This window comes from Bos indicus x Bos taurus, chromosome 4 (assembly GCF_003369695.1).
Source record: "Bos indicus x Bos taurus breed Angus x Brahman F1 hybrid chromosome 4, Bos_hybrid_MaternalHap_v2.0, whole genome shotgun sequence".
Classification (NCBI taxonomy): Eukaryota; Metazoa; Chordata; class Mammalia; order Artiodactyla; family Bovidae; genus Bos; species Bos indicus x Bos taurus.
The window spans coordinates 48,714,989-48,740,466 of record NC_040079.1 but is presented as its reverse complement, the minus strand read 5'-3'; the positions used below and the strand labels follow the sequence as shown (position 1 = coordinate 48,740,466).

The following is a 25,478-nucleotide window of genomic DNA, read 5'->3' as shown; positions in this document are numbered from 1 at the left end:
CAGTTGTCTCATTGATCTAGTTTCTCTCTCAGTGACTTTCTGTGGTCCATGTTTTATCCTGCTTTTTGCAGAGTGACTCAGGCTGACTTTCCCAGTAAAGGAAAAGCCATTGTTGCCTTCAGGAAATAAGAGAGTGAGTAGAAGTAGCTGCCCAAAGCCTGAAAGCCAGACTCTAGTGTCCTTTCCTTGGGTAGCTTCTCAAACACTATGGGAATGACAGTCCCCACACTGGGGTCAGCCCAGAGTACTCTGTTTTTAGGCCCTCTTTCTTTCTTTGCTTCCCTTCTGTTACCTTTTCGCTGCACAAATTATTCATCTTTGGTGTTTTAAAATCGACTTGGATTCTAAAATCTCCCCTCCTATCAAAAATTATTCTCATATCCTATCAAGTACTTCTATTTTAAATTTCTGAATGTGAACATTTACTATTACCAGGTTATGAATTCTTGGGTTATTTTATATTATTTTAAATTCCAAATGAAAGGCCAAGTGACTTTGGGGATAATATCCTACTACATCTAAAGTCTATTTAAGAGACCAAATAAGCAAGAACTTGAAAGAAAAGTGTAAAACAAGAGGAAATGCAATTCTTTTAACTGCCTGTTTGCTATATTCCACATGCACTTGAACTCATTCTCTCATAAAATCTTAATCATGACTGTATGAGATAGGTGATGCTAATTTCATTTTAGAGACAGGGGAACTAAAGCTCAGAGAGGTTAAATAACTTCTTCCAGGGTCAGTTCAATTCAGTTGCTCAGTCGTGTCCGACTCTTTGTGACCCCATGAATCGCAGCACGCCAGGCCTCCCTGTCCATCACCAACTCCCAGAGTTCACCCAGACTCACGTCCATCAAGTCAGTGATGGCATCCAGCCATCTCATCCTCTGTCGTCCCCTTCTCCTTCTGCCCCCAATCCCTCCCAGCATCAGGGTCTTTTTCAGTGATTCAACTCTTCGCATGAGGTGGCCAAAGTACTCGAGTTTCAGCTTTAGCGTCATTCCTTCCAAGGAACACCCACGGCTGATCTCCTTTAGAATGGACTGGTTGGATCTCCTTGCAATCCAAGGGACTCTCAAGAGTCTTCTCCAACACCACAGTTCTTCCAGGGTACACAGCGAGTAAAGGGTAGAGCTGGGATGTAAGTCCAGTTCTATGAGTCCCAAGCACTTGTCTCCTCAGCAGCACCATACTGCTGTGTGGCGAGGAAAGACAGGCCCAGCCCCCAAGTAAAACACATGGTAAAGCTCCAGTAGTGAAAATATGGCAGTAATGGGGTAAGAGTGGGACAGAATAACTATTTCAGGCATAGCACCATTTTATATAAAAAAATAATGGAATAAATTTATGATAGAAGGCTCAAAAATCAATAGGAAAGAGATGAATTTTTCAATAAGTTAGGCTGACACAGCTTGAAAGCAGTTTAATCTTTCCATTGCAGCCTAAAATAAATCACTAGTGAATCAGAGTTAAATTCAAACTGAAAAATATTGGTTTAAATGTTTATCAAATGGCTGGAGTAGGGAGGATGTCCTAAATGTGGGAGCAACAGAAAAAATTACCAAATCATGTTGATGAGATTTGGATTTTTTTTAAGGACAAGAAGTGGTGTGTGTGAAAAAATTAGTCAAATAATAAACTAGGAACAACTGTTTTCAGTGAAAAATGACAGACTTAAATAATACTAAATAGGTGGTAATGACTTTCATACGTAAATAATTAACAGGTAAGAGCAGGTAATTTAAGTCCTCAACAAATACATGAGAAAAAAAGACCCTATTCACAAAAAATACCAAACGCAATTTTTTAAATTAATTTTTTATTGTGTGATATTTGTCAGTTCACTGGAAGGTGCAGAGGTGCAGAGGGAGGCCCCGTGTACCCTGCCCTAGCCTCCTCCAGTGTTAACTCTACTGCTAGTTGTCGTTGCTGTTGTTTAATTGGATTATAGTTGATTTGCGCTTCCCTGGTGGCTTAGTCAGTAAAGAATCTGCTTGCAATGTGGGAGACCTGGGTTCGATCCCTGGGTTGGGAAGATGCCCTGTAGGAGGGCATGGCAACCCACTCCAGTATTCTTGCCTAGAGAATCCCCATGGATAGAGGAGTCTGGTGGGTTACAGTCCATGGGGTGGCAAAGAGTCGGACATGACTAAGTGCACAGTTGACTTAGTGATTTACCACACACAGTGGACATCAACTTGTGCAAACTCTGGCAGATGGTGAGGGACAGGGAGGCCTGGCGTGCAGCAGTCCATGGGGTCACAAAGAGCCGACATGACTGGGCGACTGAGCAACAACGACATGCACATAATTGATTTACAGGCTTCCCAGGCGGCACTAGAGAAAAGAATCCGCCTGCCAGTGCAGGAGATGCAAGAAGCCGGGGTTTGAGCCCTGGGTTGGGAAAATCCCTTGGAGGAGGAAATGGCAACCCACTCCAATACGCTTGACTGGAAAATCTCATGAACAGAGGAGCCTGGCGGCTACAGTTCATAGGATTGCAAAGAGTTGGACTAGGACTGAGAATACATACACACACACACATATAGTTGATTTACAATATCTTGTCAGTTCTAGGTATACAGCCCAGTGATTCATTTATACGTATAAAGCTAGTTTATTTTTTTAAAGAAAAAAACTATTCAACCTATTCTTAACAAAAAAATACAAATTAAACCAGTTAGAATACAACAACATTTTTCTAACTTATAGTATTCGGTGGCTGCTGCTGCTAAGTCACTTCAGTTGTGTCCGACTCTGTGCGACCCCATAGATGGCAGCCCACCAGGCTCGCCCGTCCCTGGGATTCTCCAGGCAAGAACACTGGAGTGGGTTGCCATTTCCTTCTCCAATGCATGAAAGTGAAAAGGGAAAGTGAAGTCGCTCAGTCGTGTCCGACTCTTCGCGACACCATGGTCTGCAGCCTACCAGGCTCCTCTGTCCATGGGATTTTCCAGGCAAGAGTACTGGAGTGGGGTGCCATTGCCTTCTCCAATTCGGTGGCTATATAGATATAAAGAAAATAGAGTGTCTCTTTCTTGATATAATTAGGTAATAAATATTTTGCCTTAAACATTTTTAATAATTCTACTCTGAGAACTGATTCTCAGAACTAATGACATACAAGCAAAGACACATCTGCAAACCTGTTCATCATCTGGGTGGCTCAGATGGTAAAGAATCTTTCTGCAGGGCAGGAAGGGCTACCCATTTCAATATTCTTGCCTGGAGAATTCCAGAGACAGAGGAACCTGAAGGACTACAGTCCATTGGGTTGCAAAGAGTTGGACACGACTGAGTGACTGACACTTCCACTTCCCCATCTTTACAAATTTGGAAACACTTTATTTCCAATACATGGTTACTCTGTGATACATACCTTGGGTAAATCTGCTAAAGTTCATTGTCTCAAAGAACTTTTAATAGCCTGGGGAGAAGTTCATAGTATAATGTTAATTGAATGTAACAAACTAAATAAAGACTGTGTACAGAGTGACCCCAGGTTTTCAAACTTAAAAACAATCTATACACAAATATTTTAATACAGAAAGTAGACTGATTGGCTAAATAGGGGCCACATCTGGTGATCAATTTTAAATTCTTTTTTTAATTTTTGGCTACATACACCATGTGGCTTATGTGACCTTACTTCTACAGCCAGGGATTGAACCCACGGTCCTTGCATTGAAAGTGTAGGAACTTAACCACAGGACCACCAAGGAAGTCCCTGGGTGATGAATTTTAAGTGACATTTATTTACATCTTTCTGTATTTTCTGTTTTAAAAACATACTACCTTTAACATAAAAAAATGTTAATTTTTAAAAATTATAGTGCAGTGTTTGGAGACGTTTATAACATTAGATAGGTAGGTGACAATTATTTCAAAACAAAGATGTATGTATTAAAAGGATTGGAGAGAAATTTATCAAAATGCCTATAGTGGTTGATTTAGTGTGATGGGATTATGTGTTCCCTTCCCTCTCTCTTCTCTGTTTATTTCTCTTTTTGTGATGTAAAAACGGATAACCATTCACGCCTTCCCAGCTTAAGGGGGTATGCTTGAGTTAAACGGGCTAGGTCAGTATTTTAATCCACCGTCCAGGGTTGTGCAGGACACTGGGCAGGGCCCCCGCAGTCCTGTGGAGTTTTGGGTGGGCATCAGCAGGAAGGTGCTGGGGTGATGGAACAGCAGGAAGGCCAAGGGCCAGCTGTGCTATCTTCAATGTTGATCCAGCCAAGAAATCCTTCTGACCCATCAGCCTGGGAGGAAGGAGATACAGAAAAGAGCCAGAGTGACTGTTAATAAATTAATGAGGAGAACAAGTAAATAAATCATTAGAGTCTTAGGTGGCGGTGACACAGCAAAGACAGAGGACAGTTCTGTTGTTTCAGTGAATGTTAAGGGAGCTCAGTTATTCATTACTGTGTCTCCTCTTTTAGGAGAGACCTGTACTTTAAAGGGGGCAGCCATGATGCTTATTTATAGATCTTAACGTGATTTAAGTCTTTGTTGGGATGGAAGGTTGTAGGGATGTTAAAATGGGTGGGATTTTTCAATAAATGCCTCAGCTAGAAGAGAAAGGGATATACGTTGAAATGTGTTCCTGAGGTAAACATTCCATTAAGCAGTCACTTGCCCACTTGATATTACCAATTATGAACAAATGCTGGGGCCCTCTGGTCATAGCACCCTCATCTTAGGAGACTGAGGAGTGTGTCCTGCTCTCATAAAACTTCTGGAAAGATATTATGTGTTAACATTTCTTTCCCAGGTTATTCTGGGACTCATTTATCAGATACATAAGGATATAGAAGCAGCTCCTTTATCAGCCCTATGAGAAAAGTGAGCTGTTGGGATGTTCAGACAACAATCTTCTCTGAGTCAAAGGAATCAGAGCATCTCATCCTCAATCCATTCTCCTTCCTTAAGGTATCAGGCCTCACCTCTTCTGTGAAGCCCTCACCAACCAAAGCCCCTTAACGGAATCGCCTCTCCTTCCTGCCCACGTCCTTAGTGCTTTTGTGTTGAGTGCCTGGCTCACTCAGGCCAGAAACCTTGTTTTATTCATCATCATATCCCACCATGAGCAGCACAGTGCTCATTTCTTGAGTTAAATTTTCACTTGCAAATAGCATAGAAAATGCATTCCCAAAGTATTTAGATACTTCCCATAGCAAATGTCCAGGCTCAGTGACAGGAGGAGAAAATGCTGATATTCTATCCTGTTATTCAGGGAGAGGCTTATAAATGGGATTGGGGACTTCCTTCCCTCACAGAGTCAGTGTGGTTGGAAAGACGCAAAGAGAATTGATCTCATTCATCCATGTATAATGGATGATCTGCCACCAGGGGCACTTCTGGACTGAAACACACTGCTCATTTGTCAAAGAATGCCTCAGAGGCAGCACTCTGGTCTCTGGGAGAGAATGGAGGCAGGGGAAAGCTGTGTTGGTCTGAACCAGCCATGAGAGGACGTGCATTTAGTACAATTCAGAGGAAATTTTAGGATGAAAGGAAACGTCCTGCAGTGGTAGAGAATAAGAGGATTCAGAGAGTGTTGGAATTTTCCCCCTCTGAACACATGATTGACCAGAGATGTGTTCATACATCTTTTGTTACCTAAATGCTATTAACAGGAGACATATCAATATCACTTACATAACGAGTTGCCAGCCACAGGCCTTAGTTTCTGCAAAGATCCCCTGGTCTATAATGAGTTAAGCGGAATGAAAACTGACCTGCAGTCTTTTTTTTTTGGCTTTGAGGTTTGTTGTGTGTGTCTGAGCTGTAATGGTGCCTGTAAACAAGGGGCCTTTTGGGGGAGACCTTCACTTCTCACTGTGTTTTGGTGAGGTTTGCCTGTCCTCAACTCTGAAGCTGCTCTCTGCTTATAGCTGCTTGTTAGCCTGGGCCTGTGACCTTGTGTATCATGTAAGAAATCAATTGTTTATTTTGCTTTTCTTGAAACTGTTTCTAAATATGTGCATTTTTGGTTTTGTGTTTCCAACAGGAAAACTCCAGAGATGATAGTCGGGCTCTGGTCCATCAGCTTTCCAATGAAAGCAGACTGTCCATCACTGACTCTCTCTCAGAGTTTTTTGATGCCCAGGAAGTTCTGTTGTCTCCAAGCTCTTCAGAAAATGAGGTACGAACACTGTTTTCAGTTAGTTGCCCCCAAAATCTTTTGCTGCTTTACTCATTCGGTAAATAGCCATAATTGAGAAACACTGAGCTCAATGGCCCCTTTTTATCATTACTTTCTAAGGATCTTATTATAAGTTATACCACAAAAGTCATAAAAAGATAAAAAATCTTAGGGGAGAAAGGTTGTGAAAGTAAGTATTAGGCTTACCCTGGTTTCTGTTACTGATACTTGGTTTGTTATACCTCTTTTCAATTGTAGTTTAATGATTTTGATTATAAGCTGTTTGATAATGTATTATTTGCAATACAGGGCCAGAAGTTAGCCCCTTATATATTTTTTCAGCATTGAATTTGATCTGTAGTAATTTATAATATATAATTATTGTTATAATTTATAATTATATTTTGAGTGAGTGTACTGGTCATTTTAGCTCTTCATTATAGGACTGATTTCTTGTTGTTGTTCTGTTGCTAAGTTGTGTCCAACTTTTTGCAATTCCATGGTCTGCAGCAAGGTCTCCCTATCCCTCAGTATCTGTCGGAGTTTGCCTAAGCTCATGTCCATTGAATCAGTGATGCTATCCAACCATCTCATCCTCTCCTGCCCTCTTCTCGTTTTGCCTTCAATCTTCCCCAGCATCAGGGTCTTTTCCAATGAGTCACCTGTTCACATCAGGTGGCCAAAGTATTGAAGTTCAGCTTCAGCATCAGTCCTTCCAATGAATATTCAGGGTTTATTTCCTTAACGATTGACTGGTTTGATCCCTTTGCAGTCCAAGGGACTCTCAAGCACCACAGTTCCAAAGCATCAGTTCTTTGGTGCTCAGCCTTTTTTATTGTCCAACTTTCACATCCATACATGACTCTTGGAAAGACCATAGCTTTGACTATACAGAGCTTTGTTGGCAAAGTGGTGTGTTTGCTTTTTAATACAGTGTCTAGGTTTGTTGTAGCTTTCCTTCCAAGAAGCAAGTGTCTTCTAATTTCGTGGCTTCAGTCACCATCCACAGTGATTTTGGAGTCCAAGAAGAGAAAATCTGTCACTGTTTCCACTTTTTCCCCTTCTATTTGCCATGAACTGATATAACCAGATGCCATTATCTTAGATTTTTGAATGCTGAGTTTTAAGCCAGTTTTTTCACTGTCTTCTTTCACCCCCATCAAGAGGCTCTTTAGTGAAGTGTTCCTCTTCACTTTATCATCTGCATATTTGAAGTTACTGATAATCTCTCCCAACAGTCTTGATTTTAGCTTGTTACTCATTAACCCCAGCATCTTGCATTGATGTACTCTGCATATAAGTTAAATAAGCAAGGTGACAATATACAGCCTTGATGTACTCCTTTCCCAATTTTGAACCAGTCAGTTGTTCCAATTGTTGGTTCTTGACCCACATACAGGTTTCTCAGGAGACAGGTAAGATGGTCTGGTATTCCCATCTCTTTAAGAATTTTCCACAGTTTGTTGTGATCCACACAATCTAAGGCTTTTGCATAGTCAATGAAACAGAAGTAGATGTTTTTCTGGAATTCCCTTGCTTTCTCTATGATCTAACAAATATTGGCAATTTGATTTCTGGTCCCTCTTTTCTAAACCCAGCTTGTATATCTGAAATTTCTCAGTTCAAGTACTGCTGAAGGCTAGCTTAAAGGGTTTTGAGCATAACTTTACCAGCATGGGAAGTGTCTGGTAGTTTGAACATCTTTAGCACTTCCTTTCTTTGGAATTGGCATGAAGACAGACCTTTTCCAGTCCTGTGGAAACTGCTGGGTTTTCTAAACTTGCTGACCTATTGAGTGTGACACTTTAATAGCATCATCTTTTAGGATTTTGAATAGTTCAGCCGAAATTCCATCACCTCCACTAGCTGTGTTCATAGTGATGCTTCTTAAGGCCCACTTGACTTCACAGTCTAAGATGTCTGGCACTAGGTCAGTGATCACACCATGATGGTTATCTGAGTCGTTAAGACCTATTTTGTATAGTTCTGTGTATTCTTGCTACCTCTTCCTAATCTCTGTTAGGTCCTTAACATTTCTGTTCTTTATCATGTCCATCCTTGCACAAATGTTCCTTTGATACCTCCAGTTTTCTTGAAGAGATCTCTAGTTTTTCCAATTCTGTTGTTATCCTCTATTTCTTTGCATTTTTTATTGAAGAAGTCCTTCTTGTTTCTCCTTGCTGTTCTCTGGAACTCTGCATTCAGTTGGGTATATCTTTGCCTTTCTCCCTTGCTTTTCGCTTCTCTTCTTTCCTCAGCTATTTGTAAAGCACTCTGACATTTTCCCTTCTTACCTTTCTTTTTCTTTGTGATGGTTTCGGTCACTGCCTCCTGTACAATGTTACGAACCTCTTCCCTTGAATCTGTTTGTCATTTCCATATAATCGTAAGGGATTTGATTTAGGTCATACCTGAATGGCCTAGTGGTTTAAACTAAAAAAAGTGGGGAAAACCACTATAAGTACTAATATTGTTTATCTATTCATATCCATAGAAGATTCTTCTATTCACAAATAGTTAAAAGACAAATTGTAACTCATGCTACTCAAATGCTAACAAATTCTGTAAAAGCAGTCTGAATTAATAGGAATTTTATGATGACTCAAATCTGGAATTTACTTATGTTGTCCTTGTCAGAATGAATCAAGAATGTGTAAGAATTTTAATAACATATTTTCTGTCCACACCTCCTAGGCAGACTGGTGTATGGGGCTTAATGAAAACAGCACCCAAAATTATTTCTATAGATTTATAATGTATGGTTAAAGATATTTGATTATTTGAAGCAAAGGTTTTATGAAATCTGGCTTGTTTACTCTAATGTATATTATTTCCTTTTTTCCCATAGATTTCTGAAGATGATTCATATGTCAGTGACATAAGTGACAACTTTTCCTTAGACAATCTCAGTAATGATCTGGATAATGAGAGACAGACTTTGGGTAAGATTTAAATTATTTGATCTCAAACTATTATTTGAGTGTTTGGATCTTTGCAGAATACTAATAAGTATATATTGGAGTACCTGCTGCAGACAGAGAATGGAGCAAGTTCTACATCAGAAACTTAAGACGTGGTTGCCACCCTCAATGGTTTTATAGTCTAGGTGGAAACATGGCACTCGTGTGAAAAATGTATTCATTCACATAAATTTGTCTGCTCATGCGGATTTCTGTTTTATAAAGTAAGGACATATGAATCATCATATGAATATCAAAAATTAACAGATGCTCCTTGTGTGGTTAAACTTTCTGCAAACATATTAGAATATAACTTTGCCTTTAGGTATCTAGTGGCTTTCATAGTCTAGGCATGCTGTCGGACTTGTATTGTAAAAGGTCTGGTCTGAGTGCTAATTTAGTTTCAGATTCTTCAAGATAACTCATTTGAGAGTAACAAACTGCTATGCCCTTAGGGGTAGAGCTTCAGGTACCCTAAGATGTCCTTTTATTTCTGGTTAATCTTAAGAGTGAAAATGATGCCCAAAAAGTGTGAGATGGAACCATGGGGTACCTGGAGTGTCTGCTGTCTCCAAACAGCTCTGATTTAGGAGTAAGCAGACTAAAGCTTGTTTAGGAAGCTGACCTACCTTAAGAAGAATCTGCCCACTGAACAGGTTTTTATACGAGTCCTGTAGCATCAAATACTCCCAGTTTTGGTAGTCAGTGTGCATGGGGTCTGTAGGCTCATCTATGCCAGAACACCACCTCTTTTCATATCTACACGGAGGACAAGGACCATGTCAGGTCCTTTTTGATGTTTCAGTGTTTCCCAGCTCAGTATGTACATGTTAAATACGATGATGATGAGTTGTTACCTGAATGCCAAAGAGCCTGCTCTTTGAAGGATTACAAAAAAGACAGGTAATTTTACTGTCTTCTGGAAGAACATCCTTCCAGCATCATACCTGCTAGAAGTCAGAAGCTCATTATGCTCTGTGTCATTCCTGAATTGTTTCTGGAGAGATTAACCCTTTGGTGGAAAAGTCTGAGAACCAGTGATTCAAAGGTAAAGACCAGTCATATAGGAGCAAGTTCATATGCTGTTTTTTGTAAAAAAAGAGAAAAAAAACCAAAAAGGTGAACTGAAAGAGAAATGAGAAAGCATCAGTTATTTCCTTAGCAAACAATACCCACACTAAATGGGAACCCTTGTTGTGGATGAAGAAGACAGACAAACACCAAAGTCTCCTTCTATTTGAGGCCTTAGGAAGGATCTCAAGGGGAACCAAGGGATTAGAGGGTTCAAAGGTCAAAGTTAGGAACAGAGGACTTGCCCAAGGACCTAAGACCACAGCTGTGCTGAGTTGACACCACGACTGAGCGACTTCACTTTATTTTTTCATTTTCATGCATTGGAAAGAAATGGCAACCCACTCCAGTGTTCTTGCCTGGAGAATCCCAGGGACGGGGGAGCCTGGTGGGCTGCATCTATGGGGTCGCACAGATTCGGACACGACTGAAGCGACTTAGCAGCAGGAAAAGCATGTCTAAGAGGTGAAGACCAGTTCTCTTTCTTTTCCACAGCCATGTTGCTAGAGTACTGACCAATGTTTTCTTAGCTTGAACAAACACTGGGCCAAACCCAGCTTTCTTCTTTGGCAATAATTGGAAGATTAGATCTCTACATATCAGTACTCTACTGAAAAGATTATATGTAGAAATAACCTTTGCATCTTAGGACACAGTATTTCCTACAGAAGGAAATAGGATTGGGTCCAGGTCTTGAAAAATTACCACACTAGAATTTCTTTGAATCCTTAGTAAAAGCTAGGTATTTAGAATGTTTCCTATTAATTTATACCCCTCACCGACCTGCCCAGATCAGTATGCACATATTCAATTCTGTCACTGCATTGGGTGCTATGTGGGGGTTCAATGGTTAGGAATATAGATTTAGGAACTGGATTTCCTCAGTTAATCCCAGCTCTTCCACTCACTGGTTATATGTTCTAGGGCAAGTTTCTCAAGTTCTCTGTGCCTCAGTTTTCTTCATCTGTAAAATGGGGCCAATAATACTGTTTATCTCAAGAGGTTGTTGCAAAGGATAAGTGAAACAATATATGTAAAGTGCTTGAAAGACTGTCACAGAGTAAAAAGCTAGGCATGTATTAGCCTTTATTAGTAGTAGTAGTATTGTTGTTCAGTTGCTAAGTCGTGTTTGACTCTTTGCAATCCCTGGACTGCAGCATGCCAGGCTTCTCTTTTCTTCACTATCTCCCAGGGTTTTCTCAAACTCATATTTGTTGATTGTGATGCCATCTAACCATCTTGTCCTCTTGTCACCCCCTTCTCCTCCTGCTCTTAATCTTTCCCAGCCTCAGGATCTTCTCCAGTAAGTAGGTGCTTTGCATCAGGTGGTCAAACTATTGGAGCTTCAGCATCAGTCCTTCCAATGACTATTTGGGGTTGATTTTCTTTAGGATTGATGGTTTGATCTTGCTGTCCAAGGGACTCTCAAAGAGTCTTCTCCAGTAGTAGTGTAATATTTCTTTACAACAAAGTATTTTGAGATTACAGGGAGCACAGTTTTTAAAGACTCTTATCATTTGCAGCGGTTTAGTTGATTTTTGCCCATGTTGAGCAACTGAAACAAATTCAGAATTTAATTGCATGTTTAGATTAACATGAGACTTCAAAGTATGACCTCACTTTCATATTCTCCTGTTCATCAAAGCAGCCTCATTATTCAAAGTGATTGACTTTAAAATAAAATACCATTTTCTCATATGCTGGTATAATGCAAAAGGTTTCTTTTGAAAATAGGTTGTGTTGGGGTGGAAAAAGAATTTCAGAGCATAAAGTAATGGAAGTTGTCACAAATGAAAAAAATTGATGGGTATAAATATCTAAGACGTAAATGTTTCACTCATTTAAAAAGCTGTGTAGGCCAAATGTTAAAGATAAATGTCAAGTGGCAATTAAATTGTAAAGCAAATATAGAAACAAAAGATTATGTCTTAATATATGAATAGGAAAGCAGATGATTCAGAAAAGAATATTCATGAAAACATTCCAAGTCACAATAGGAATTTTTTAAATGTAAGTTAAAACAAGGAGATAGCACTGTTCACCTAATGATTTGCTAAGAATTCAAAATGAATGCTGACAAGCCTAGAATGACCTCAGAACATGGACACTGGTACGCTTGCTGATAAATGGGAAATTTTGAAGAGCAGTATGCTCATATGAGGGCTTCCCTCGTAGCTCAGTTTGTAAAGAGTCTGACCGCAATGCAGGAGACCTGGGTTTGATTCCTGGGTCGAGAAGATCCCCTGGAGAAGGAAATGGCAACCCACTCCAGTATTCTTGCCTGGAGACCCTCATGGACAGTGGAGCCTGGCAGGCTATGAGTCGCAAGAGTGGGACACGACTGAGCGACTAAGCACACACACACGTGCTCACATGAATCAAATGTCTGAAAATGTTTGAGTTCTTAGACATAATAATCCCACGTCTATATGTCCTCAGAAAATAATCAGATGCAATCAAATATATAAGAATATGTACATTAACTACTTTTTTTCATCATAACAAGACACTGAAACAAATCTAGAAGTCCAACAATAGATGAATGATTAAAAAAATTAGGACTTATTCGTAGCATGAAATTGTTTTACATTCATTAAAACTGTTTTAGAAGAATTCTGGGTAGCATAGAAAAATATTTATTTTAACTGATTAAGCAAAGCATTAAACTCTACAAACATTGTGAACTGTATGGAGAAAATAATAAATGAAAATACTCCAATATAAATGGCTACTATTTCCAGGTGGTGGGATAATAGATGACTTTTATTTCCTTTATAATTTTCCTGTAATATGCACAATTGTTTTATCAGAATTTGAAATGATCTTTTAAAATATTTTTTAAAATTTTCATCAAAACTTGAAGTGCTTTTAAACAGAGTTAAGGAGATCAGAAGTAACCTACTCTGGGCATAGCAGTCCAGTTTCCAATATTACCCTCAGTGCATATAAACTCTGAAGAACTAGCTTTTGAGCAGTAGCATGAAGAGTTCCCTGCGAAGAAAGTCCATGAGTTTTAGTGTTTATAATTTCAGATGCTCCATTTTAGCTGCTTAAGATTCTTTTTATTGTCTGACTTTAAGTTATACTCTGGATAATTGAGATTAACAGTATCGTTGTGTACTTGCTCAGTAAGGAGGATTCCTTTTTCCTTTCAGTAGTAAAATAAAATGAAAATCTTTATAAGGCAACCAGGCTGATTTCCCTTTCAGGGCCAGTGATCGACAGTGGGGGGGAAGCCAGGTCCAAAAGAAGGACGTGTTTGCCCGCGCCGTGCCCAAAGTCCAGTAACATCAGCTTGTGGAACATCCTGAGAAACAACATCGGGAAGGACCTGTCTAAGGTGGCCATGCCGGTGGAGCTCAATGAGCCCCTCAACACGCTGCAGAGGCTCTGCGAGGAGCTGGAGTACAGCGAACTCCTGGACAAGGCCGCCCAGCTGCCCAACGCCCTGGAAAGGATGGTGAGCACGCACCCTGCCACTCACTGGCCTGCCTTCGCAGCTGAGCTGCGGGCGTAGCAGGGCTCCTGTCCCTCTGCTTTCCACCTGGATTACTCATCAGAGAGGCTCATTTCCCAGCCACCTCCGCTTCCTAGCTCTGCCTGGCTGTTTTCAGTCACCTGGTCAGGAATGGCCATTGAGAGCGGCTTCGCTGTAACAGCTGCTGCCTGAGGGTAGTTCTGCTCTGTGATTTTGGGCTTCCTCTTTCTCTAGAACCTTCCATGTGATTGTTCTGATATTGCCTGGCTGGAAAACATGTCTTGAGGGCTGTCTGAGTGTTTGTTTTTACTACCCTGAGTGGGGAGAATTTAATTTTTTGAGCTCTTTTTTGTTTTGTTGTCCAGGGTAAATTTCCCATGAGAAAGTTTTGGTTTATTTTTGAAATTGTCCTGTTAGCCCTGAATTTTTAGAAAATATCATTCAGTCACAGAAGAGGTTTTCACATCAGAAAGATTCTTCTCCCCCTGCCACTATTTTTTTTTATTTTATTTTTAAATCAGTTTTTATCAGAATATAGTTGATTCCCCTTCCCCACCTCTTCTTCTATAGAATAAGTTAAAGGATAAAAATCATCCTAGAAAAATTAATCTTTTGTTCTCTACTTAGTATCGGTTCTAATCAAGTAATGGGGCTTCCAATAAAGGGGCCTCCAAGAATTTCTCATCCTTCCCCTGCCTTGTGGGGACAGAGGACAGGGGTACCTTGGTGATAAGACTGTGGCCAACTCAACCCTTTCTGTGACTGTGGCTATTTGCTCTTCAAAAGTGAGTGCCTCTTCCTCTTTTTGCCTTCTGGTATGTTACCTGCTCAACAGAAAGCTCATTGTGTGGGATGCTGGCACATCAGGGTCCTCCCCCACATTCAGCATCTCTGTCCTGGGCATTTGCTGATTGGCTGAATCAGAGGGCTCACCTCCAGCTCCAGGGATCCAGCCAGACATCACCCTCTCACTGGTGGAGGATGCCTTTGTTTTCTAAATTGTGCACATTCTGCAGTTTAAACTCATTAAAACTTCAGTTTCTTCAGTAATTTGAGGATTAAGGGAAAATCTTAATTTCTGGTTGAAAGAGACATCCCATCTCATCCCATACTGTCTCCAGGGACTTCGCCCTTCAAAGAGATTTTCTTTCCTGATACTAATGATAATAGGAGTAGGAGAGAAAAACAAGCTGTTTATTTTCTGTCTTCTTTGTTACTCTTCCCCCAGAGAATTTCTATGAACAAAGGGAGGTAAATAGATTCCAAGGAAAGTGTTAAAAGTTATCATTTGTGGACAGTGCTTTTCATTAAAGAGCATGATTGACTTTGAAGATGAAAGCATTTTTAAAGGTGTTTCATTTTTGTAGCAATTTAGAGACCCTTAGGATGTCAGCTGATTGATTGGAGTCATTTGACCTTGAGAAGTAGTTTGAGGAAAGGCACCAATACATTAAGAAAGGAAAGTTCAGAAAAGCATTAGGGAGGAGCCTAGCCCACGTAATAGGTTTGCTGCTCCAAGTATGAGGGTCAGCTCTACCCCTGCAGACATTCTCTCTCATGTTGCCAGCCCACAAGGAAGATGCTTTGTTTTGCCTGCTCCCTCCCTTCTTTCTCCTCCTGCATCATGAATGATTCCAGGTTCTTTTCAACATGTGTTCTATTAAATTGTGAAGGTGATTCAGGGGTGACTCAACATTCCATATAGACACGTGACCTTGCTGCTAATCAGAAAACAGACATCTGAGGAAGCAGAGAGAGGAACAGATACCCAAGTTTCAAGAACAGACTGAATTGAGCACAAGTTGATTTAATAAGCTCTCCAGCTGCTCTAGAGTGTTTATACACTCTAGTATGAGGTGGTAAGGTGGGTTCAGCTTGTAAAAGGCATTGAAAATTATATGACTAGTGAACATTTATGAAAGGTATCCAGCTTTTTTCCCCAATATAAGAAACTTTATGAAATAAGCAGAGAAGAGGAAACATTGAGATTCTTACTCAGTATTAGAAAGGAAAATTTGCTATTGCTACTTAGGTTTAATTTTTTTGCCTGCCTCCCTCTCAAAAGACCAAAAGAATACAAACATACCTCAGAGATATTGTGTATTTGGTTCCAGACCGCTTCAATAAGGCAAGTATCACAATAAAGTGAGTTGCATGAGTTTTTTGGTTTCCCAGTGCATATAAAACTTATGTTTACACTATACTTAGTCTGTTAAGTATGCAATAACTTTGTATCTAGAAAACAATATCTATACCTTAATTTTTAACATCAAGTGAAGTCAAAGTTGCTTAGTCGTGTCCAACTTTTTGCAACCCTATGGACTGTACAGTCCACGGAATTCTCCAGGCCACAATACTGGAGTGGGTAGCCTATCCCCTCTCCAGGGGATCTTTCCAAACCAGGAATCAAACCACGGTCTTCTGCATTGCAGGCAAATTCTTAGCCCATGCAGGAGACCCCGGTTTGATACCTAGGTCGGGAAGATCCTCTGGAGAAGGGATAGGCTACCCATTCCAATGTTCTTGGACTTCCCTGGTGGCTCAGCTGGTGAAGAATCTGACTGCAATGTGGGAGACCCTGGTTCGATCCCTGGGTTGGGAAGATCCCTTGGAGAAGGAAAAGGCTACCCACTCCAGTATTCTAGCCTGGAGAATTCCATGGACTGTATAGTCCATGAGGTTGCAAAGAGTCAGACACAACTGAGTGACTTTCACTCACATACCTTAATTTTAAAAATGTTCACTGCTAAAGGAAAAATTTGAAATATCGTGAGAATTGCCAAAATATGACACCAAAGGCATGAAGTGAGCAAATGCTGTTGGAAAAACTTGCTGCAAAGTTGCCATAAACCTTCAGTTTATAAGCATCGCAGTTTCTGCAAAGCACAATAAAGCACAGTAAAATGAGGTGGGCCTGTACTGTGGCTCTTCAGTGTCCTGCAAGGGGAGCTGTGTGAAACGCTGAGACCCTCACAGCCAGGGCCAGTAAGATTCTTCTCATTTCATATTCACCTACAATTTTCCTTTTTAAAATTTTTTTTTTTTTTTTTTTTTTTTACCATGCCACGTGGCATTTCGGATCTAGTTCCCCCAACCAGGGATTGAACCCATGACCCATGCATTGGAAGTATGGAGTCTTATCCAGTGGACCACCAGGGAAGTCCTTTCTTTTGCTTTTTGAGTTCTCATTTTTCTTCTAAGAAAAACAAAACTACTTGAAAGCTACTGTGTTCTGTCCTATGACTCATTACCCAGGCTCAGGAAATGACTCCCACAGATTTTCTTTGGTCAGATGAGTTTTTTTGGTTTCTACAATACCAAATTGCAAATGCTTAAACTTAGGATGCTTATTCTTAAACATTTTTTTTTATCTTGGAGTATAGTTGATTAGAAGAAGGCAATGGCACCCCACTCCAGTACTCTTGCCTGGAAAATCCCACGGACAGAGGAGCCTGGTAGGCTGCAGTCCGTGGGGTTGCTAAGAGTCAGACATGACTGAGTGACTTCACTTTCACTTTCATGCATTGGAGAAGGAAATGGCAACACACTCCAGTGGTCTTGTCTGGAGAATCCCAGGGATGGGGGAGCCTGGTAGGCTGCCATCTATGGGGTCGCACAGAGTCGGACATGTCTGAAGCGACTTAGCAGCAGCAGCAGCATAGTTAATTAATGGCACCCCACTCCAGTACTCTTGCCTGGAAAATCCATGGACAGAGGAGCCTGGTGGGCTGCAGTCCATGGGGTCGCTAAGAGTCGGACACGACTGAGCGACTTCACTTTCACTTTTCACTTTCCTGCATTGGAGAAGGAAATGGCAACCCACTCCAGTGTTCTTGCCTGGAGAATCCCAGGGACGGGGGAGCCTGCTGGGCTGCCGTCTATGGGATCGTACAGAGTTGGACACGACTGAAGTGACTTAGCAGTAGCAGTAGCAGTATAGTTGATTAACAGTGCTGTGTTAGTCTCAGGTATATCCCAAAGTGATTCAGTTATACATGTAATATATGTATTGATTCTTTTTCAAGTTCTTCTCCTATTTAGGTTATTACAGAGTATTGAGCAGATTTCCCTGTGACTTACTCCTGAATCTTGAGGGAAGTTTGGCTTCTTTAATGCTCTTTGTCCCTCTCCTCCTCCAGAGCCTTAGCACAAGTCAGGATTGTCAGATAGTGGCAGATTTAGAGGGACTGACTCACCATCTTGAAAGCCTTTATCCACCTGCAGGCATCAAACCAAATGGACAATCTGATTCATTTGTCTCTGGGGCCAAAATGAACACTATTTAAACCCACAACTTGAAATCAAATTCCATTTGGGTGTCATTAAGCCAGGGACAAATCTTTGCCTTTTTTGAAATAAACAGGAAAGAGAGAAAGAGAAGCTATATTTTGCTCATGTCTTTGTGAAAATAAATTTCTTTGTGATGGAGGAGTAACCAGGTTCTTGCCCTTTCCCTAGGTGTATGTGGCAGCCTTTGCGGTGTCTGCATATGCATCTAGCTACTTTCGTGCCGGGAGTAAGCCTTTTAATCCGGTCCTTGGAGAAACATATGAATGTATTCGTGAGGACAAGGGCTTCCGGTTTTTTTCAGAACAGGTAGGTATACACCCTTTTTTTGTTTGTTGGGAGAAGTTGCACATGTCTCCCATTAAGCGTGCTTTTGAAATATTTATTTCCCACCTGTCACTGGCTTCCCAGTAACAGAGATAATTACAGTTCTTCTACACACAGAGAGAGAGATCAGTTTCCTTCCACTGAAACCTTGCCACCACCCATGGGCTTAAAGGTGCTAGCCAGGCTGGGGCTCGCTTGGCTGTGTGCATCACCACAGTTCTTTCTGTTTAAATGTGTAGCAGAGAGGAATTTTTAAAGCACGAAGCATTTGCCCAAACTGCAAGTTAAGAGATTTAAAGTGTGCAGCCTAGCTCACTGACATCACCATTCTAAAACAGGAGCACTGCCATCAGAAGCAGGAGCACCAAATAAATGCATTATTCTTGGTTTTGATTTAAGAGAAATCATTCATTCTGTATATTTATTCATTCTATCCATAAACCGAGATTTTACCACATGCCTAGCATTGGGTGATGGGCCAGAGGCAGACAAGAATGTCCGTCCCTCAGCTAATAGATGGACAAGGCTTATGCTCACACAGCCCGAGTTCCCTGAGGTTCCACAAGACCCTTCCCACCTGTGTTGGCAGTGAGTAATATTCAAGAATTGTATCTCTGGACTCAGCCAGCCTAGATTCCAATCTCAGCTTTCTCTCTCACTAGGTTTGCAACCCAGGGCAAGTTCCTTAACCTCTCTGTACTTCAGTTTCTTCTTTAAAGTGGCAATGAGGATAATGGTGCAGACTCGGATGGTTTTGCAATGATCAAATGAGTTATTCTCTACAAAGCTCTTAGAGCACTTATCCTTGAAGTAGGAAGTGTTACATGAGGGTTTGCTATCCTTATTGACCTACATATGACAGCATAACTTGCAGTAGTGGAATGTTGGGGACATCCACAATATCTGTCAATAAGGAATTGTTTAGCTGAAATAGAGTGCAACTTGACTGAAAATAAAGACCACTTCTCTCCCATCGCGTTAAGGCAGCACCTCAACGTGTCTATCCCTAAATGTTAGCCTGGGAACATGAAACATCATTGATTCCCTCCCAATTCTTAGAAAACTGAGGATAAAAGGATGAGTTGCTGAAACATGATTTTCCTCCTATTATCTTGGTGCCTTCTTTATAAGTGGGCTTCTTTATAAGTGGACTGATATTATGGGAGTAAGAAGGGGAGGGTGGTATGACTGAGAGTCTTATGAAGATGGTGCTGGTCTTAACTGTGAACTATGAGCAGCGTTCTCTGAAACTCAAATGAAAATGATTAGCCAACAATCCCAAAGCACGTTGTCAATTGTTTTCTGGTTAGCAGTTAAAACAAGAAATTAAACGTTGATATTTGAAGAGTAGGGATTTAAATCAGTAGTTAAAGGGTAAGATAATGTGATTCAAATTCAACTGGATTATTTAAACACTAAACCTAAAATGGAATGCGAATACATGAAAATATAATTTGGTTACCATGGTATTCTATGCACTCATGTGAAAAAACAAAGGCCAAAAATAGCTCCAGACTACAGCAGACAATCAAGACGGGATGAATAGGTAGAAGAAAAGAGTAGTAACATGTGCTTGTGTAAAACTGAGCTTCAATTCCATGAGCCCCTGACAGGGCAGGGCTGATTTGGGATCTGTGGCTCCCCTGTGGTGGCAGAGAGAAAGAAAAGGGAGCCCCTGGACATGTGTGCACAGAGATGGAAAGAGTTGCATAACTTAGTCTTTAGTTCCATGAAATGGATCCCAAGGAAATAAATAAGAAAGAGATCTGGTCATGTTTAGTAGCATAGGGCGTGCTAGGTGTATTATGGACTGTTTTCATTCTAACTCCACCACTGTGTGGCCTTGTATGAGCTACTTAAACTTTCTAAACCTCGTTATTTGTCTGTAAAATAGGGATGATCATGCTTAGTTCATAGGCTGCAGGAAGGATAAGTAAAATAACACACTGAAACTGAAAGTCCAATACTTTGGCCACCTGATGCAAAGAGCTGACTCATTGGAAAAGACCCTGATGCTGGGAAAGATTGGGAGCAGGAGGAGAAGGGGACGACAGAGGATGATTTGGTTGGATGGCATCACCAACTCGATGGATGTGGGTTTGGGTGAACTCCAGGAGTTGGTGATGGACCGGGAGGCCTGGCGTGCTGCAATTCATGGGGTCACGAAGAGTCGGACACGACTGAGCGACTGAACTGAACTGATGTGAAGCACATTCAGTACTTGATTATTGCTCTTATACTGAGAGGCAAGGTAGCTTTTAAAATGCTTTTTACTACCCAGTGTTATGAACAGTTAGAAGAGTGTTAAGTAAGATATCCTTTATCTACTTTACTGATTGAAATGGTTCGAAAGTGGCATAATGTCACTGCTGAGTCTCTGACAGAAAGCCATCCAGGAGGCTGCCAGGAGTCCTCACAGCTGGCTTCATTGTGGGAATACCACCGTCCTGATCACGAGGGAGCCACTTCATCTGTCTGGAATTTAGCCTTAGGGCATAGGTAGTGGAGTCTTTTAATATATCTGAGTATGAATGAGTCTCGCAGGGACAGAATCACACTAGCTAAGTTTATAAGAGACTGATCTATAAATCAGAATACTACCCTATGCCTTTAGAATATAAAATAGACTTGCCATGGGGACCAGATGGCTTTGGTCAGCCTGACCAGGGATGTTTTCCCATAGACACATTTCTTAAGGAAGACAAAATTGTGGTCATCACATAAGTATACAGTGAGATGGAGAGGTAACTGATTAATTCAATGTGCCAGGCTGTCTGCTGCCCTAGGAGTGGAAAGGGTTTTGACCAGGGTCCTCCTTTCCCAGCCACCAGGCAATATATCAATTCAGCCTCCTTACTCCCTCTCTTGCCCTTGTTGGTTACATTGACCAGCCTACCTTTTGTATGCGAAGGCTTTCTAATTTAACACATCTAAAGAGAGTGCCTGAGCATTTATTCTGTTTTATGCTGGTACCTGCCAGTCTGGCTCCTTCTGCTTCTAGCCCAGCAGACGTTCTGTTATGGAGGCAGCATGTCTCCACCCGTGTCCGTATGTGTAGTGATGGACTGCAGCTTTAGAGTTGGGAGCCTCTTTGCTTTCTTGTTCTTCTCTACAGTGAGTAGAGGTGCTGAATGACTGGTGTAATAAACTGAACAGAACCCCTGAATTAATATTTTGGGGTGGAACTCTAGTCTAAGGAGGACACTGTTGGAGATATCTCCAGGTGAAAGGACCTAGAAAAAAACAGATCAATCACCTTTTCTACTGAGTTTTCTAGACAACAGGGTTGGGTGATTAGGAAAGTGATTTTTATCCATTTCCTCCAAGCCCTGGGATTTCATTTGCTTGTGGTTTTGGTGGGGATGGGGAAATGTTTGGAGTTGTCGGTGGCTAAGGAAGTTGAAGTGCTACTTCACAGAGTTCAGCTACATGGAATCTTGCCCTCTTTATATCATCTCTCACGTAAAAGGCCCAAAATGAAGTATCAAAATGACTCATGCAGTCAGAAACGAGAGAAAGCACTTGCTGTTCAAATTTTCCTCCTAACAATTAACTAGTATGGTGCTTGCAAAGAGCTTTATGCTTTTCAAACTTGATCAGGATCTTGTTTGATCATCACAATAACCCTGTGTGGCCAGTGAGGCAAGGATCAATCACAGATGAGAAAACCAAGGCCTAGCCCATCAGTGTCTTTCAGTGGTCCTCAGCTGGCACCCTCTGCTTCCATTCTAGCGTCTTCTCTCCCTGACCTTTTTTTGGTATGTCTTGTGTAAGTTTAGTGACTGTGCTCAGAGCTGCCAGAGTCATCAGCTGCCCAAGTGAAAACAGCCTTTTGTACTCTGTTCAGACTATCGGATTTTGCCTGTCATTGTCAAGTAAACCTTTCATCCTGCAAACTCACATAGGAATGTGTTCTCAACTCCCATTGCGGGCTGGGCAGTGGCTTTTGTGAACAAGGAACATTCAGGAATCAGTCATAAACATTCCCGTCACATGTGCTAACCTCTGACTGTTCCACCTTCTCAGGGGAGCGGTTTCCTTTCTGCCAAGAAATCTGATTCAGCCTTGGTTTTCTAAATAAGCCCAGAAAAGGGAGAATCCAGAAGGAAAGGACTTCCTTTACCTTCTCAGGGACTAGGGGTCCAGCCAGCAGGTTCTTCCTCATTGGTTCTCGGGCAGCCTGGGTGGAGTTTCATCAGGGACTAGACTAGACTGGTCAAAAAAGTCATTTCAGTTCACTTTGCTTCTTTTTTCTGTACCTTTGGGAACAGTTTGGTGTCCATAAAGGATATGCAGTTAAGCTATTGTCTGAATGTGGCTTTTCCTGATTACCAGGAACTTCAGCTGTCAGATCACTGTTCAAGTCATTTTCAGCATTTACCCATCCAGCCATGACTGTTGAATTTTTGATTGAAAAGCTGAGCAGAGTTATTGAAAGTTACTAAACTGTAAGAGATTCATATGGAGTATTTTTTCCTTTGCTTCACAGACACAGCTCTTCTTCCTTTTCTATTACTCGTCAGATTCTGAAAAAAACATTCTTGGCTGGACTTTAAAAATACCATACCTATCACTTCCCACTGTGCACACTCACATCACCCATCTGAGTGGTTCTTTTATCTACTCATAGGCAGGGTTATTTATTTCTGATTAAAATGGCATCTTATTTAAAGTAATTATCAGAGTAAATTCAAAGCTATTCAAGTAAAACAAGCAATAAATCAACTGTAAGGTGACCAAACCAGTGCTTCTGCATTTCTAGGTTATTACTCACTGTATTTTTTTTTTTTTTTTTAAAGAAAACGTGTGTTTATCAAATAAGTACTTAACTCTGAACTCAGGAGAAGAGAAACTAATTGGCAACTGTTCCCCGCCCCCCAAATCAGACTAGTATTCTTGGCCACCTCCTTAGTAGCTTTCTTTTATAATCCACATCCTGTTCATCAGCAAATCCCAGGGTCTTCCTTCCAAAGCCATTTTCACTGCCACCCCACTGGTGCTGGTCACCAAGCCCAAGCCATCGGCATCAATGACTGGACTTGTTGCAATAGACTCATTGTCTGGTCCCTTGTTCCCACAGCCAATTCTGCACTCAGCAACCAGAGTGATGTCTAACGACTTCTGCAGTCACTTGGAATCAAACCACAAGTTCTGGCTGTGGCCCACAGAGCCCTCTAAGATGACACCCCCAGATATCATGCCTCTTCCCACTTTGACTCATTCAGCTTCAGCCACACTGACCTTTTTGCTCCTCCTAAAGCATTCTGAGCATCTGTCAGCCCTGCGAAGTGGTTGCGTCCTCTGACCTGGACATACTTCCCCGGGCTATCTGTGTGATTGGTGTCTTACTTCCCTTAGCCTCAGGGATTTCCATCACAGAGTCCTGCCCCAACCACCGTATCCAGGATGGCATTCCCACTCACCATCTCCCATTTTCATTCTTGCTTTATTCTCCTTCCCATGTTACCACTGGCAAATCATATGCTTATATCTGTCCCACCCGTTGCATTTCTGTACTAAAATGTAAATTCCAGGAGGGTAAAGATTCTTGTTTCTTTTTTCTCCTTGTATCCACAGTGACTAAGACAGTGCCTGACACATCACAGACAATCGGGAAATGTTTGATGAATGCCTTGGTCCCCTCCCTGGGTGATTTTTGACTGGTCACTTGTTCTCTTTTCCACAAGCATCCCTTCATGGTGAGAGACGCATCCAGACTAGGAGGACTCTATATTTATGGCTCTGAACAGCTGCAGGACTGAAAATTTAAGGTTTTTTTCCCTCAATCTGAAGAAGAAAAACCTACATAATACACAAATATTGAAACACTCATATTCTTGTCTTCTTACCACCCACCTCTTATATAAAGTGCATTCTGAAAGCATAAATCAAAAATCACCAGGACAGGGTGAAGAAAGACCTCAGCTATACAAATAAATCACAAAAATTTTAACTGCCAGAGAAACTCATTGACTTTGAGATTGCAGAAAGAAAGATACATATAAATACTTGCACAATAAAAAAAACCATATATACTAATTTCCTGAATGTTTGGTCCTTACCAGTAAAAAGTCGCTCCTATTTGATCAAGGGGGAGAGAAAATGATGGAGAAAGATACTAAAAAACAGTCCAGAGTGGGTTCAGCCAGCAGGTTAACAGTGTTTGCTTTGAGTCTAAATCAGTTCAGACTCAAACTCAAAATCTAATACCTTTCTGTGCCTGGGTTAAGATGTAATAAAAAGATAAACTCAACTAAATCCTGTACTACCAAAGACAGGTTAGATGGTGCCCATTATTCGTTACTCCAGTAGATATTAGAGAGATTACCATCAACAAAAATTAAATGATTAACTGGAAATTACCCCCTTTTCACGGGTTTTAGACTTCCCTGGTGGCTCAGATGGTAAAGCGTCGGCCTACAATGTGGGAGACCTGGGTTCAATCCCTGGGTCTGGAAGATCCTCTGGAGAAGGAAATGGCAACCCACTCTAGTACACTTGCCTGGAAAATCCCATGGATGGAAGAGCCTGGTAGGCTACAGTCCACGGGGTCGCAAAGAGTCGGACACGATTGAGAGACTTCACCTCACCATGGGTTTTTAAATTAATCGAAGCCTTAATAGAATCTTTTCCAATTGCCTGGAATCCACTGCTGCCTCTGATACTGAGATTCAAAGAAAACAGATGTTAGAACGATAGTATCTTGAAGCCAGAGGAATTCTCAGACCTCATTTTCAAAGAAGTAAACAAGACTCAGAGGGGTTGGAAAGGTCAAACTCAGAAGGTTCCTTTTCTAAATATCCATGGTGGGAACTTAACAGTGTGCCTAAGCTTTGGGCAGGAGCCAGGGCCCAGCTTTGAGAGCAGCCATCAAGGAGCAGCTAGGGCATCGCAGGAAACAGTGTTGGATTTGAAGTCAGAAGACCTGAATTTAGAGTGCTGCCCTCGTGAATTTAGACGGCTGCCCTCGTCAGTGACTAACTGTGTAGCACTGGGCAGGCTCTTGACTGGGGAAAAAACCCGTTTCCTAATTCATAAGATAAGGGTAATGAAGACACAAGGTTACCATGAGAGCTAAGTGGAAATACCACTCATGACAAAAAATTAAAATTTAATCTCTGCTGACTCTGTACTAGCAGATAATCCTGGCACTTTCCATGGGCTATCTTTTTTTAGTTTGCAGAGTCAGTGGTACTAGTCCTGTTTT

The 25,478-nt window shown here is 41.2% G+C and overlaps 1 protein-coding gene across 3 annotated transcripts in view; it reads left to right on the top strand.

The window, feature by feature from the left end:
- The window catches only part of OSBPL3 (oxysterol binding protein like 3), a 199,543-nt gene that overhangs the window by 145,994 nt on the left and 28,071 nt on the right, over positions 1-25,478 (top strand). For all 3 annotated transcript variants that reach the window (XM_027539354.1, XM_027539355.1, XM_027539353.1), the window contains 4 exons: positions 6,014-6,148; positions 8,997-9,090; positions 13,389-13,639; positions 18,116-18,253. In XM_027539354.1, the coding sequence (XP_027395155.1) occupies positions 6,014-6,148; positions 8,997-9,090; positions 13,389-13,639; positions 18,116-18,253 (618 nt within the window). The remainder of the gene's footprint in view (positions 1-6,013; positions 6,149-8,996; positions 9,091-13,388; positions 13,640-18,115; positions 18,254-25,478) is intronic.